This window comes from Chrysochloris asiatica, unplaced genomic scaffold, assembly GCF_000296735.1.
Source record: "Chrysochloris asiatica unplaced genomic scaffold, ChrAsi1.0 scaffold00051, whole genome shotgun sequence".
Classification (NCBI taxonomy): Eukaryota; Metazoa; Chordata; class Mammalia; order Afrosoricida; family Chrysochloridae; genus Chrysochloris; species Chrysochloris asiatica.
The window spans coordinates 840,164-851,563 of NW_006408569.1; the positions used below are offsets into that span (position 1 = coordinate 840,164).

General features: G+C 42.0%; 1 protein-coding gene across 1 annotated transcript; it reads right to left on the reverse strand.

The window, feature by feature from the left end:
* Positions 1 to 1,124: 1,124 nt before the first annotated feature.
* CCDC160 (coiled-coil domain containing 160) lies at positions 1,125 to 2,105 on the reverse strand. The gene has a single exon (XM_006862857.1). It carries the CDS (start codon positions 2,103 to 2,105, stop codon positions 1,125 to 1,127), a length of 981 nt encoding a protein of 326 aa, XP_006862919.1.
* Positions 2,106 to 11,400: the final 9,295 nt, after the last annotated feature.

Here is an 11,400-nt window from a genome sequence, read left to right on the forward strand (position 1 = left end):
AGGGTCGCTATGGGTCGGAACCGACTCGACGGCACTTAACAACAACAACAACCCTATATAGGGGTGCTATGAGTTGGAATTGACTCAAGTTTTGTTTTGTTTTTTGAATTATTGTATTATATAATTACACTTGGTTTGTTGGGCTTTAAAAGACCAGGCAAATAAACCTCCAATGACAAGAAAGCTTAATGATTGATGCAAACAAATACCAAGAACCAGCTGGCCCATCATTTTGCCTAATACATTTGCTTTTTAGAAGTATCCAATAAATTGTCATTGCCTGCGTCCCTTATAATACGGGCTGGATTACTGTATAAATCAAGTCAGCTCACGATCACCCTACATGACATCCTACACGTTTCACCACGGTGTTGTAAGCTGAGCAGGAAGCCGATACATTTTTCCCTGCATGAATTTTAGAACTGTATAAACAACGCCCCTTGCTGGCCAACATAAGAAAATGCAAGAGTCATTGCTGACAGAAGCAGAGCTGACCAAGGATCCTGGCATAGTCTATGGGACGGTGGCCCGGTCAGAGGAGAAAGCAGAGGGAAAATAGCAGGGGGAAGAAAACAAAACAAACAGGCAATTTCTTCCTAAGCTGTTTACATGTGTCTAACTAAGGTTAGACCCTCAAGAAAGCAGATACATGTTTGGTATCGCACTGAGTTTGAACAAGACCCATAGATAGACACATGTTACGCTAAAGAGACATAAACAAGATCTTCTTTTATTGTTAACATCAGTAAACAGAGATTGAAGAATATTCACGTACCAAGGACATAATGCTCAAAGATCACAAAACAACTGCAGATCTGTTCAGAAACAATTGGGTGAATCACTACATGTCTTTAAGTAAAATATAAAAAGAACAAAGATTTTGTTTTTAAAGCTTCATTTCCATTTAGGCTTTGGCAATACCTTCATTAGAAAAAGAGCGGAAGCTTTGAAGCGAACAAACAAGATGTTTTACAGATAAGTCTGATTCTCCAGAAATGAACAACAATACCATCCCAACACACACATTTTTAGCAGTCCACAAAGAAAATACAATAAACACTGATTTGGCTCAATGACTTGCCTAATGAAAGGCTTCATTTATTTATTTTTCCATGTATTTTGTTTTAAATACCATTCCCTGGTAATTGGCCAGGGGTAGTTGATGGCCTTACTGAGGCAAAGTGTTTTTGAAACAACTCTAGGGCCCTGTTGTTTGTAGCTTGCAGAGACTTCTCAATTTTCAGTTCATTTTTGATGGCATTGAGCTCTCCGCGGAGCTTCTCCATTTCTAATTCATAATACAATTTCATTTCATCTTTGAGGAGTGCGTTTCCTACTTCATATTGCCGCTTTAGCTTCTTAACCGTTTCTTTGAGATCTCGGTTCTCTAGGTTCAGCTTATGAATGACTTCTTTGGCTTGCTGGAGCTCCTTCGTCAAATTTTTGACATTGGCTGCTTTTTTAGTCAGGTCATTTCGTAAAGCTTGAAGTTCACAGTCTTTCTTCGAAGTCTCTATCCTAGTGTCTTGGCAGTTTAGGCGTTTGGAGGAGACCATTTTTTTGGCCTTCAAAAGTTCTTGTTCGGCATTTTCAAAGTCCTTTTCTATGTTTTTGCATTTTATATTCAGGTCTTCCAGTTCTGCATTTAAAAGGTTCAGGTGAAGTTTTGGAGATATCCCGTCTGTGCATTTCTTCCTTAAGTCTCCTCGTCGGCGTTGACGTCTGCAGGTTGGCAATTCCTTGGTACTGCAAGCAGAATCACTTTCTGGGCTCTTCAAGCTTTCTTTGGTTGTAACATTCAAATTAGACGTTCCACCGGAGGCTGAGGTCATGTCTCTTTCATTATTTGAAAGATTTATCTTTCTGTCTCTTAACTTTGCTTCTTGTTCTTTTCCACTGAGTTGGGAAACAGATTCCTTCTTCTTCACTTTATTTTCCTCTTGAAACCTTGGAATAGACAAATGATAATTCTCTTCGATTTTCTTGGCCTTTTCTAAAGTTGGATGCTCAGAAGATTCTGGTGAAGAGGCCTGACTTGTACAATCCTGAGTATGACCAAAAGGAGGAAACATGCATTCCTTCTTGCGCCTTCTTGTTGCATCCATGTTTTCTGGAACGACTTGCAATTCCTGAAACACAAAATATAAAAAAAACCAAGGCACATTATTTCCACTGGCAGCGAGTGTAGTTGAAAAAACTAAAAAATACTGGCCCACAGGTGACAGGGCATTAACATTTGAGGGCCAGCTTTCACCGAAGTTTCTGTGTGACCTGGGACTCAGTTCCCATTTATAAATGGAGACGGTTGAACTAGCTCAGTTCTACAGACATTTCTAGCTTACAAATTCCCAGTTCTATGAATTATATCCCGTAAAAGAACACATTTGGTTATTGACAGTACACAGAGAAAATAATTTTGAGAAAACAACTATACACAGGAAAAAGATTGCTTTATAATAATAACTATCTTTTAAATTTAATAGATTAAAATGATTAATACCTGTGCTTCCAATTTGTCTGATCTGCTCCTCCCCGCCAGACTTTTGGTTGATCTGTTTATTCATTCTTTAAAGTGGCTAAGAAATCAGGGCTTAATACAATGTGAGCCGTCTTTGGTTAAAGTCTACTACGCAGATTCCTGCAAGTAATTCTGCCAAATGCCCTGCTGTCTTGACCTGTAGGTCCTGCTCTTCCAGTCTTGGGCTTTGCTTTTAGGCAAGTCTGCCAAGTGTACAGAATTCTATCTGTTTTGACAGCAATTTCATGATGAGAACCCAGTGTCAACAACGGAAAATATCAATGCCACCAAATGGGTTTTCCTTGAGACATTGATTCTAAATGTACTTTTGAGGCAAAAAGTTAGTATAATAAATCACTATGTAACTAACTTCCCAAATTTATAAAAATTAGAGGATTGCTGGTATGGCGCTGTGGGATAACACACCGACTCACAAGGTCAGTTTGAACCACAAGGTCAGTGGTTCAAACTCACCAGCTGCTCCTCGGAAACCCTATACAGGGTTCATGATGAGTCGGAACAGACTCCATGGTATTTAACAATAAGAACCGATTATGGTAAACAGAGCATGGTTACTTTGTTACTAGAGTCTTCTTCTTTACTCAAAGATAATCTTTAACTACAGCTTTCCTAAAATACGTATATATTTGTTCACAGCTCAATAACTGAGGAAAAGGAGAGAGATCCAAGCAGCATGCTGCAGGGCCACAGGTATATGAAGTCACCAAATGGTCACTGCTGCTACTGCTAACGGAGTGGAAAGAAGAGGGAAAGAAAAGGTCATTTTAGTCGCTTACTACGGCGCTTTCAGGTGGATCGCACAAGCGTTACAGTTTTATTTTCCTAAGCGTGCTATGTGTGTTCTATTGTGGATGTGTGATGGGCAGAAAATACAGTATATCCATTTACTATAACATATTTGTAGCATCTCTACTAAGAAAAAAACCAACGTATACCTACATTGATTTTGTAGCGTAGTGGTTACGAATCAGGTTGTGAACCTCAGGGTCAGCAGTTCGAAATTACCAGCTGTTCACGGGAGAAAGACGAGGCTTTCTGCTCCCGTAAAGATTTACAGCCTCAGAAACCCTGTACAGGGTCGCTATGAATCGGAACTGATTCCACGGCACATTACAACAACAACAACAACAACATGGACACAACGTAGTTTTGTCCTGGTAGACAGAAATGTCATGTGTTTATGCTTCAGTGAACAGTTTCCGTCCAATTATAAAGCAGTGCGTATTATTTGTGAAAGGAGCTCTGGTAGCGTAGTGGTTACGAATCGGGCTGTGAACAGCAAGGTCAGCAGTTCGAAACTACCAGCTGTTCCGCAGGAGAAAGATGAGGCTTTCTGCTCCCGTAAAGATTTATAGCCGCAGAAACCCTGTACAGGGTCATTATGAGTCGGAACCGACTCCACAGCACATAACAACAACATTATTTGTGAACATTTTGGAAACTGCAGAAAAGTCCCAATATAACCACTTCTGAGGACATTCTTCATTTTTTTCTTTTTACCAGCAGTAGTTTAATAACACACATTTTCCTTGCTACAGGCAATCAGAGAAAACACCTGAGACCTACAGGTACTGAGCATCCTTGACGTCTTCTCTCCCAAAGGGGGTAGGGGCTCACTATCCCCAAGGGTACAAATCCCATTGGCAATAACTTGGCTTTAAAGAAAAGCAAAGTTATTCTTAAAAAGACCTCTTTGGAGGGGAGGGGTCAGTGAAGGTGTTAAAACAACTGGCTCCTCAGCCATTGTTGGAGGCCTGCTGTGGCACTGTGGGTTAATGCACTGCACTGCAAAGTCCGCTTGAACCACAAGGTCAGAGGTTCAGGCTCACCAGCTACTCCACTTAAAGTGCCTTCGAGTCGGTTCCAACCCATAACCACCCTGGATAGGGTTTCTGAGGAGTGGCTGGTGGGTTTGAACTGCTGACCTTATGGTTAGCAGTCCAGTGCTTATCCTACCGTGCCACCCCAGGACTCCACATAAGCCACAAGTCAAGCTTTAATGAAGTTTCATGGGGATTCATTGTGTCCGTTTCTCATTGGAGCATCTTCTCCTTGCTCCTCCGGACATAGTTCTTTCTGACTTTGGATCCTGTTACTCGCTATCCATTAGCAGCTAAAGGGCAGTGCCGTCGAGTCAGTTCCAACTCATAATGACCCTGTATGGGGTTTCTGAGGAGCGGCTGATGGGTTTGAACAGCCGACCTTTTGGTTAGCAGTCCAGTACTTATCCTACAGCATCACACCAGGATTCCTTAAAGGGAAGGGTACCTCAATTCTGCCTTTTTAGAACTATGAATGCAAATGAGTAGAGATGATTCTAGCTGTCAAGGAGGAAAGAAGGTATTGCTAATTGTCAGTTACATTTCTAGTAATTTTGTATTTTTTTCATCAGACAGTTCAGTAAAAGATAAAAATGCTTCTAATTCAGCATCAATGGAAGAGACATGACTCCGTGTCTTACTGAATTCTGGATAAAAGGTGTTGGTGGGAGGGATCAGAAAGGAGGTTAGCAGAGGGGCAAGTAAGGCAAGGCCATTTTATACCTGGAGACAGCAATAACCATAAACAGGAAATAGAGGTCTGGAGAGAGATGAAGATTAGAAAAGAAATCTTGGGCTCTCGGTACATTCCAAATCCATTACCTTTGTCCCCTGCATACAATCTCTTGGGGATCGAAAAGGAAATGCCTTTCAATGGACCCTATCTACTCAGTGTTTTTCACAAAACTGAGAAGAGTTGGTTATTTTATAACCAAGGTCCAGAGAAGTGAAGAGACTTGGCCAAGGCCACACAGCTGGAGAGTGGTAAAACAGAGACCCTGCCTCCCAGTTCACTGCATGTTCTAAAATTCCTCTTTATTCTTCTGCTCGGTTTCATTTCATAGGTTAAAAGAAAATGACCCTAGAACTTTCAGAGCTTTGGTATTTTTTAAAGGGCCACAAAGGGAGAAAGGATAAATGAAGGTGGGGGGTAGGAGGAGAATTGCATGTCACATATCAAAGGATAGAAAGAGAAAGGAGAAAGGTTTGAAAAGGCTCTTGGAATTTCCCTCCCATGGCTTACACAGGGCAGGGTCAAAGAGTCTCTGAGCTACTCTGTTTCTTTTCTTTCTTTTTTTTGGTAAAGATGGAAGGAAGATTTTTTATTGGCAAGATAGGTTTTAAGGGTTTGTTCCCAAATCTAGTCAGAAAGTATGGCAGAACCCAGACTGGCAAGTAGAAGCTGCCAATCTCATGAGCTCTTCACAAAAGGCACTGTTTGCTTTTTGTGCTGAACAAATATGGCATTTGTGTGCTATGGCAAGGACAGGGAAGATGCTTAGGGGATTTGACACAATTCATGACAATTAATGAACCACTGATAACTCTTCTAACCAGGTGAGACAGCCATCTTGCTCTCAAGACGTTTGCAGCAGAAGACAAATCAAACCAAAAACTAATAGTGAAAATATGAGCATACCTTTGTAGCGGACCAGTCTGACAATATATGTCTATATGTAATTTAAAATGCTTACCCAAGATAACATTGGGTTCTGCAGGACTGAAGCGGAGAGGGACACCCAGGAGAAACCAGAAATGCCAAGAAATAAGAAAGTCAGAACACAGACATGAAAACAATACAAAATCAAATGGTAGAAATGATATATTGTTGTTGTTTTTGTTAAGTGTCGTCGAGTCAGTTCCGACTCATATTGACCCTGTATAGGGTTTCCAAGGAGCGGTGGGTGGGTTTGAAATGCTGACCTTGTGGTTAGCAGTCCAGTGCTTATTCTACAGTGCACACCAGGACTCCAAAACAAGATTGTCGTTGTTGTAAACTGACATTGAGTCGGTTTCACCTCCTAGCGACCCTGCGTAGGGTTTCCGAGGAGTGGCTGGTGAGTTTGAACAGCCGACCTTTGGGTTCAAGCCGACCTTATGGTCTAGTGCTTAACCTACAGTGGTCCTTTAAATGACAAACTAAACCCCCTACACACATCCCAGAAGGCCCTGGGACTTTACTGATAAGGCTTGTGGCATGTGTACTTCAATTCATTTGTGTCTGGCATAAACTAATAATGGATTCCTGATATATCTAGTTAGCAACTCACTGGAGACATGAGCGTTCATCCTGTGGTGATGCCCCCCCCCACACACACACACACAATTTTTGGCAGATGTCTCCAGCAAGTCCCAGGAAAGTGGTATATATGAACCTAAAGAATCTGGAAACCAGTGATAAAATAAAACAAAAATATATGCACAATGTAATATGATGTAACATTAACATAAATGCTGAGAGTTAAGCAAAGAGTGAACATTTACTAAGGGTTTTCAGGTAGAGCCATCCCATAAAAATCCCAGGTAGATGCAGATAGATCCTCAAGTAACTGCAGAAAATACATTACTGATTTTGGTGAGAGGGGAAACCCACAAAATCATCCTTTAGGAATTTTTCACAAAATCATTTCACTTTCATTTACAAGTTGTCCTGTTGTATAGGACGCCGGGAACATATACTCATACTGAGCTGGTGAAGCAATCAAAGAATTGAAATGAAATTATACTGGTTTGTTTGTTTGTTTTGGAAAGCATTTACACTATTTTAAATCACATTCTTTAGAACTGATGACAAGCAAATCAAAGATGTTTTTCTGCTGCTTCATCCCATTTACATTAGAATTTGATTTCAAATGTTTAGGACCATCTCTTTTGCATAAATATAGAGCTATCTGCAAAATGTGATTCTTGTTTCTAGATAAGAATAGGCATTAAGTGGAAAACAGTTCTAGAAGAAATCTGGAAGCTTCCTGCCCCCCATCAGTGCCCTTCATCCTAAATGTTGTTAATAGTAAAAGACCGTTGGAAAAGGGGAAAGGTTGGCCAACCTTCTGTCATTCCCCCACTGTTTTTAGTTCCCCTCAACTGGAGGCTGGGCTTTCAGTCACTGCCTAGGGGCAGTAAGGCAAAGACAAAAGAGCCCCTCTTAGCCTAAAGAACTCCCTCCTATTATTCCTGGGTGGTTTCAGTTCTCCTGACCCTCAGAAAAACTGCTGGGCCAAAAAAGGCCCCAAAAAAAAAATCTGCTACAATGAAAGTCACTGATCTTGCCTGTTTGCTCTATTGTCCAATCCGCCCCCCTTAGAAGTACTGGCTCTGAAGCTGCCTGGGGCTCCCACTAGTCCCGAGCACAAAACACAGCCACACCACCGTTTCTCCTTAGAGGAGCTGGTTCAGACCCACCACCTCCAGGGCTGCAGCCTCATTTCCCACCCTCCTGAGAATCACTGACTTGCAGAAAACCATTAAATCCCAAAATGAGGGCCCAAATGAGCTGTCTGAAATCAAGGTGAGGTGACAGGTTTTACAGCACGGAATTATGGGGTGAAAAGAAAAGGTCTTTCTTGAGGAAAGGATTGAGTGTAGAAAGGGACTAAAGGGGTCTAAAATCTTGACTCCCACACTTCAGAACTCTATGAAAACTTACTTTTTGTGAGCCTGCTTCTTCACATGTAAAAGTAGGCTGCTAAGGAGCTCTGGGAGCGTAGTGGTTACGAATTGGGCTGCGAACCGCAAGGTCAGTAGTTCGAAAGTACCAGCTGTTCCGCGGGAGGAAGATGAGGCCTTCTGCTCCCGTAAAGACTTAACAGCCTCGGAAACCCTGTACAGGGTCGCTATGAGTCGGAACCAACTCCAAGGAACATAACAACAACAACAACCGCAAGGTAGATGTTTCAAATCCACCAGCGGCTCCTTGTGCGCTATGAGTTGGAATCAACTTGATGGCACTTAACAATAACGTAACTATTGAACAGACGGCTAAAAGAAATGACTGGAAATGGAAATAGAACCAGTTTAAAAGTCTACTGTTAAGTTCTTAGTGTTTGCTTTGTTGTTGTTGTTGCTGTTCTTAGGTTTTCCTCACCATCACTTTCCATAGAAACAAACCAGTTAAAAGTCAACCCTTCTCAATGATGTGCACTGCAAGGTTGCCAGTCTGAAGCCATGAGCCCTCTGAAGGAAGGCTTCAGAAATCATTAAAAAATGAAAGTTATTATCAAAGTTTCTTTGGGTGGTGTCTCAGGGTACTACAGGCTGGCAATCTCCTTCTATAGCATTGTTGTTGCTGTTGTTAAGTGCTGTCAAGTCGGCTCCAAATCATAGTGACCCTGTATAGGGTTTCCAAGGAGCGGCTTGTGAGTTCGAACTGCTGATCTTGCAGTTCAAACTGACCTTGCGGTCGAGTGCTTACCCTAGAGTGCCACACCAGGGTTGTTGTGTGTGTGTGTATGTCTATAACATTGTTGTTGTTGTTAAGTGCCATCGAGTCGGGTCCGACCCATAGCGACCCTGTACAGGGTTTCCGAGGGTGTTGTAAATCTTTACGGGAGTAGAAAGCCTCATCTTTCTCCCGCGGAGCGACTGGTAGTTTCGAACCACTGACCTTAAGGTTCGCAGCCCGATTCGTAACCACTACGCTACCAGAGCTCCTTATAGCCCTGGAAAAGTTTAACTCTGAAACACGTGGTATCGCCATGAGTTTGAATCAACTCAAAGGCAATGGGTTTTGGCTTATTATTAAAGTAAGCAGAAGAGTCCCCAAACTCAAATTTTAAACTAATTTTAACCTGCAACCCCAGGAAGACTTAGATGTTTACTTCTGTAATTTACTGATGTCTTCAAATTTCTAAATTTTCATTGATTATATCTTAGGATAAAAGTGGTAGACTTTTCTGCAATCTGAGACATGACTTCTCCTCACATACTGACATGGTTAGGTTCCAAAAACCACATTGCTGTGTGCAAATCAGCATTATTTGAAAAGAGACGATGACCACCTCAGATGACAATATTCCATAGTGTTCAACTTACATCATCATACTACTGCCAAGTGACATCGTTACATACAAAGGAGCTTCAAAAATTTCATGGAAAAGTGGAATTACAAGATACTAAAAAATTTCTATAAACTTTCTGACGCTCCCTTGTAAATAACTGCCAAACCATGGAGACTCAAGGCCCTGTCAAGTTGACACGTAACCTGAACCATGACAGCCAGCACTACTTTCATCTCGCACACCTTGGCAGTAATGAGATCGGTGAGAAGAGGGCATATTTTCATTGAAATCACCAATTGCGTGACCAGGAATTTTCCAAATGTCCCAATGTTTTACAGAGCCAGCATTAATTTCTTAGCGATACTCGTATTAAAATTGGACCTTTAGTTTGAGATTAGCAAGGATAACTCTACTCTGTATGTCTGTCCTGCGATCCTAGGGCATTTCCTATTGTTGTTAAGTGCTGTGGAATTGGTTCCAACTCACAGGGTTTCCAAGGAGAGGCTCGTGGGTTTGAACCACTAGCAAGGCCACACCAGGAATCCTGAGCAATTCATACATAGCTTCTATTGAACTGGTTAAAAAGCCTGGCAAGAGTTGGCCTATCTTATTCATCCTTAAGTTCCTTCCTGAAAATTCTTCTGTTTTGAATTTATTGAGCATTTATGCAAAATACTTACGAATTTCTCCTCTGACTTTGGCAATTTTGGGGATGCCAATTTAGGAAAAAGACCTTTGTTTTTCCCTAGAGGTTTATTTGGCCATACCAAAGTCTTCCAGGCACATTTCTTTTGCATTTTTACGAGGTCTTCTTGAACTGTACTGAGTGCAAATTGATCATCAAGTTACAAGGTTGAAGATGATGTTGGCTAAGACTGATTGTAAACAAACATTTAAACGAGATATTTGCCAACACAACTGTACTTACAGTTCCTGAGGTACAAGTTGTTATCTTGGATGCTGCAGCTTCCTTTTCCCAGTTCAACCTGAAACAACAAAAGACAAAAAACCCACCCCAGAGTAATCAGAAAACCTCATTAAACCACACACCCAAATCTATGTTTCTATCTGAGACTTAGATGAAAATTACAAGTGATAACGTTTCAAACATCATTTGCCTGATCTGAAATGTGTTGCCAGATGCTAAAACAAAGTTCATCCTTCTTTTTACCTGTGTCAATCTATTCTCCCAACTAGTATGCCATTAAGACTTCCTGCCCAGAGCAATCCAAATATCAAATGGGGCAAGAATCATGGCGACATCGTACTTAATACAGTCTCTCCTTGCCTTTAGCGCCTAGTGAACAAATGAGCCAGGGAAGCAACAGCATGCCTGATATTAACGAGCGTGCCAAGAGCCACGTTAGCAAAGAACTGGAACCTAGGCTACGTCTCCCTTCTTCCCAGGACAAAGTTCATTTTCAAAATCCTTAAAACAGGCAGTGATGCCGAATTTTGCCTGAATCTTTCAGGGACCTAACGTGTGGGCCAAGTGCCTACTACCCGGGCCAAATCGTCTTCTCTATTGTTTGGCGGCTACTGAGAGGAAAGCAAAGAATCACGGAAAACTGGGCCGGGTGAACGGCTATTACCCACCAATTCTTTGTCATTGGTGTGAAATGATTCCTTCTAGAAGAAAACACCCGGAGTCACCTTAATTCCGAAGGTTGAGACTTTATTAGTATGGGAGGCACACTCTTGCTGTAAAACTGTATCTATGTATGCATAGTTTGGGGGTTTTCTCTGTGAATGGTTAACTTAAAGCCCTGCCATCGCTGCTGCTGCTTAGGGTAGAAAAAAAGTGGCTTGGGTCAGGGCGCTGTCCTCCCCCTCCGCAGGTGACAACTTCCACCTCCCAGGCCCTGTCCCCCACTTCTTCCAGAACCCGACGCCTCACTCCCTGATCCCTTCCCTCCCAAACCCCGGCTAAAGAGAAAAGAGATGTACAGTGGTGTCTCTCCTGTCCCCAAGGCAGGGAAGAAAGGGTGAGCAGCGGTGGGGAAAGGGGGGTGGACATACCTGGAGGTGTGGGTGGGGCCTGAGG

Coding starts and splice junctions, on each gene's coding strand:
- CCDC160 (XM_006862857.1), bottom strand. CDS start 2,105: ATGGATGCAACAAGAAGGCGCAAGAAGGAATGCATGTTTCCTCCTTTT.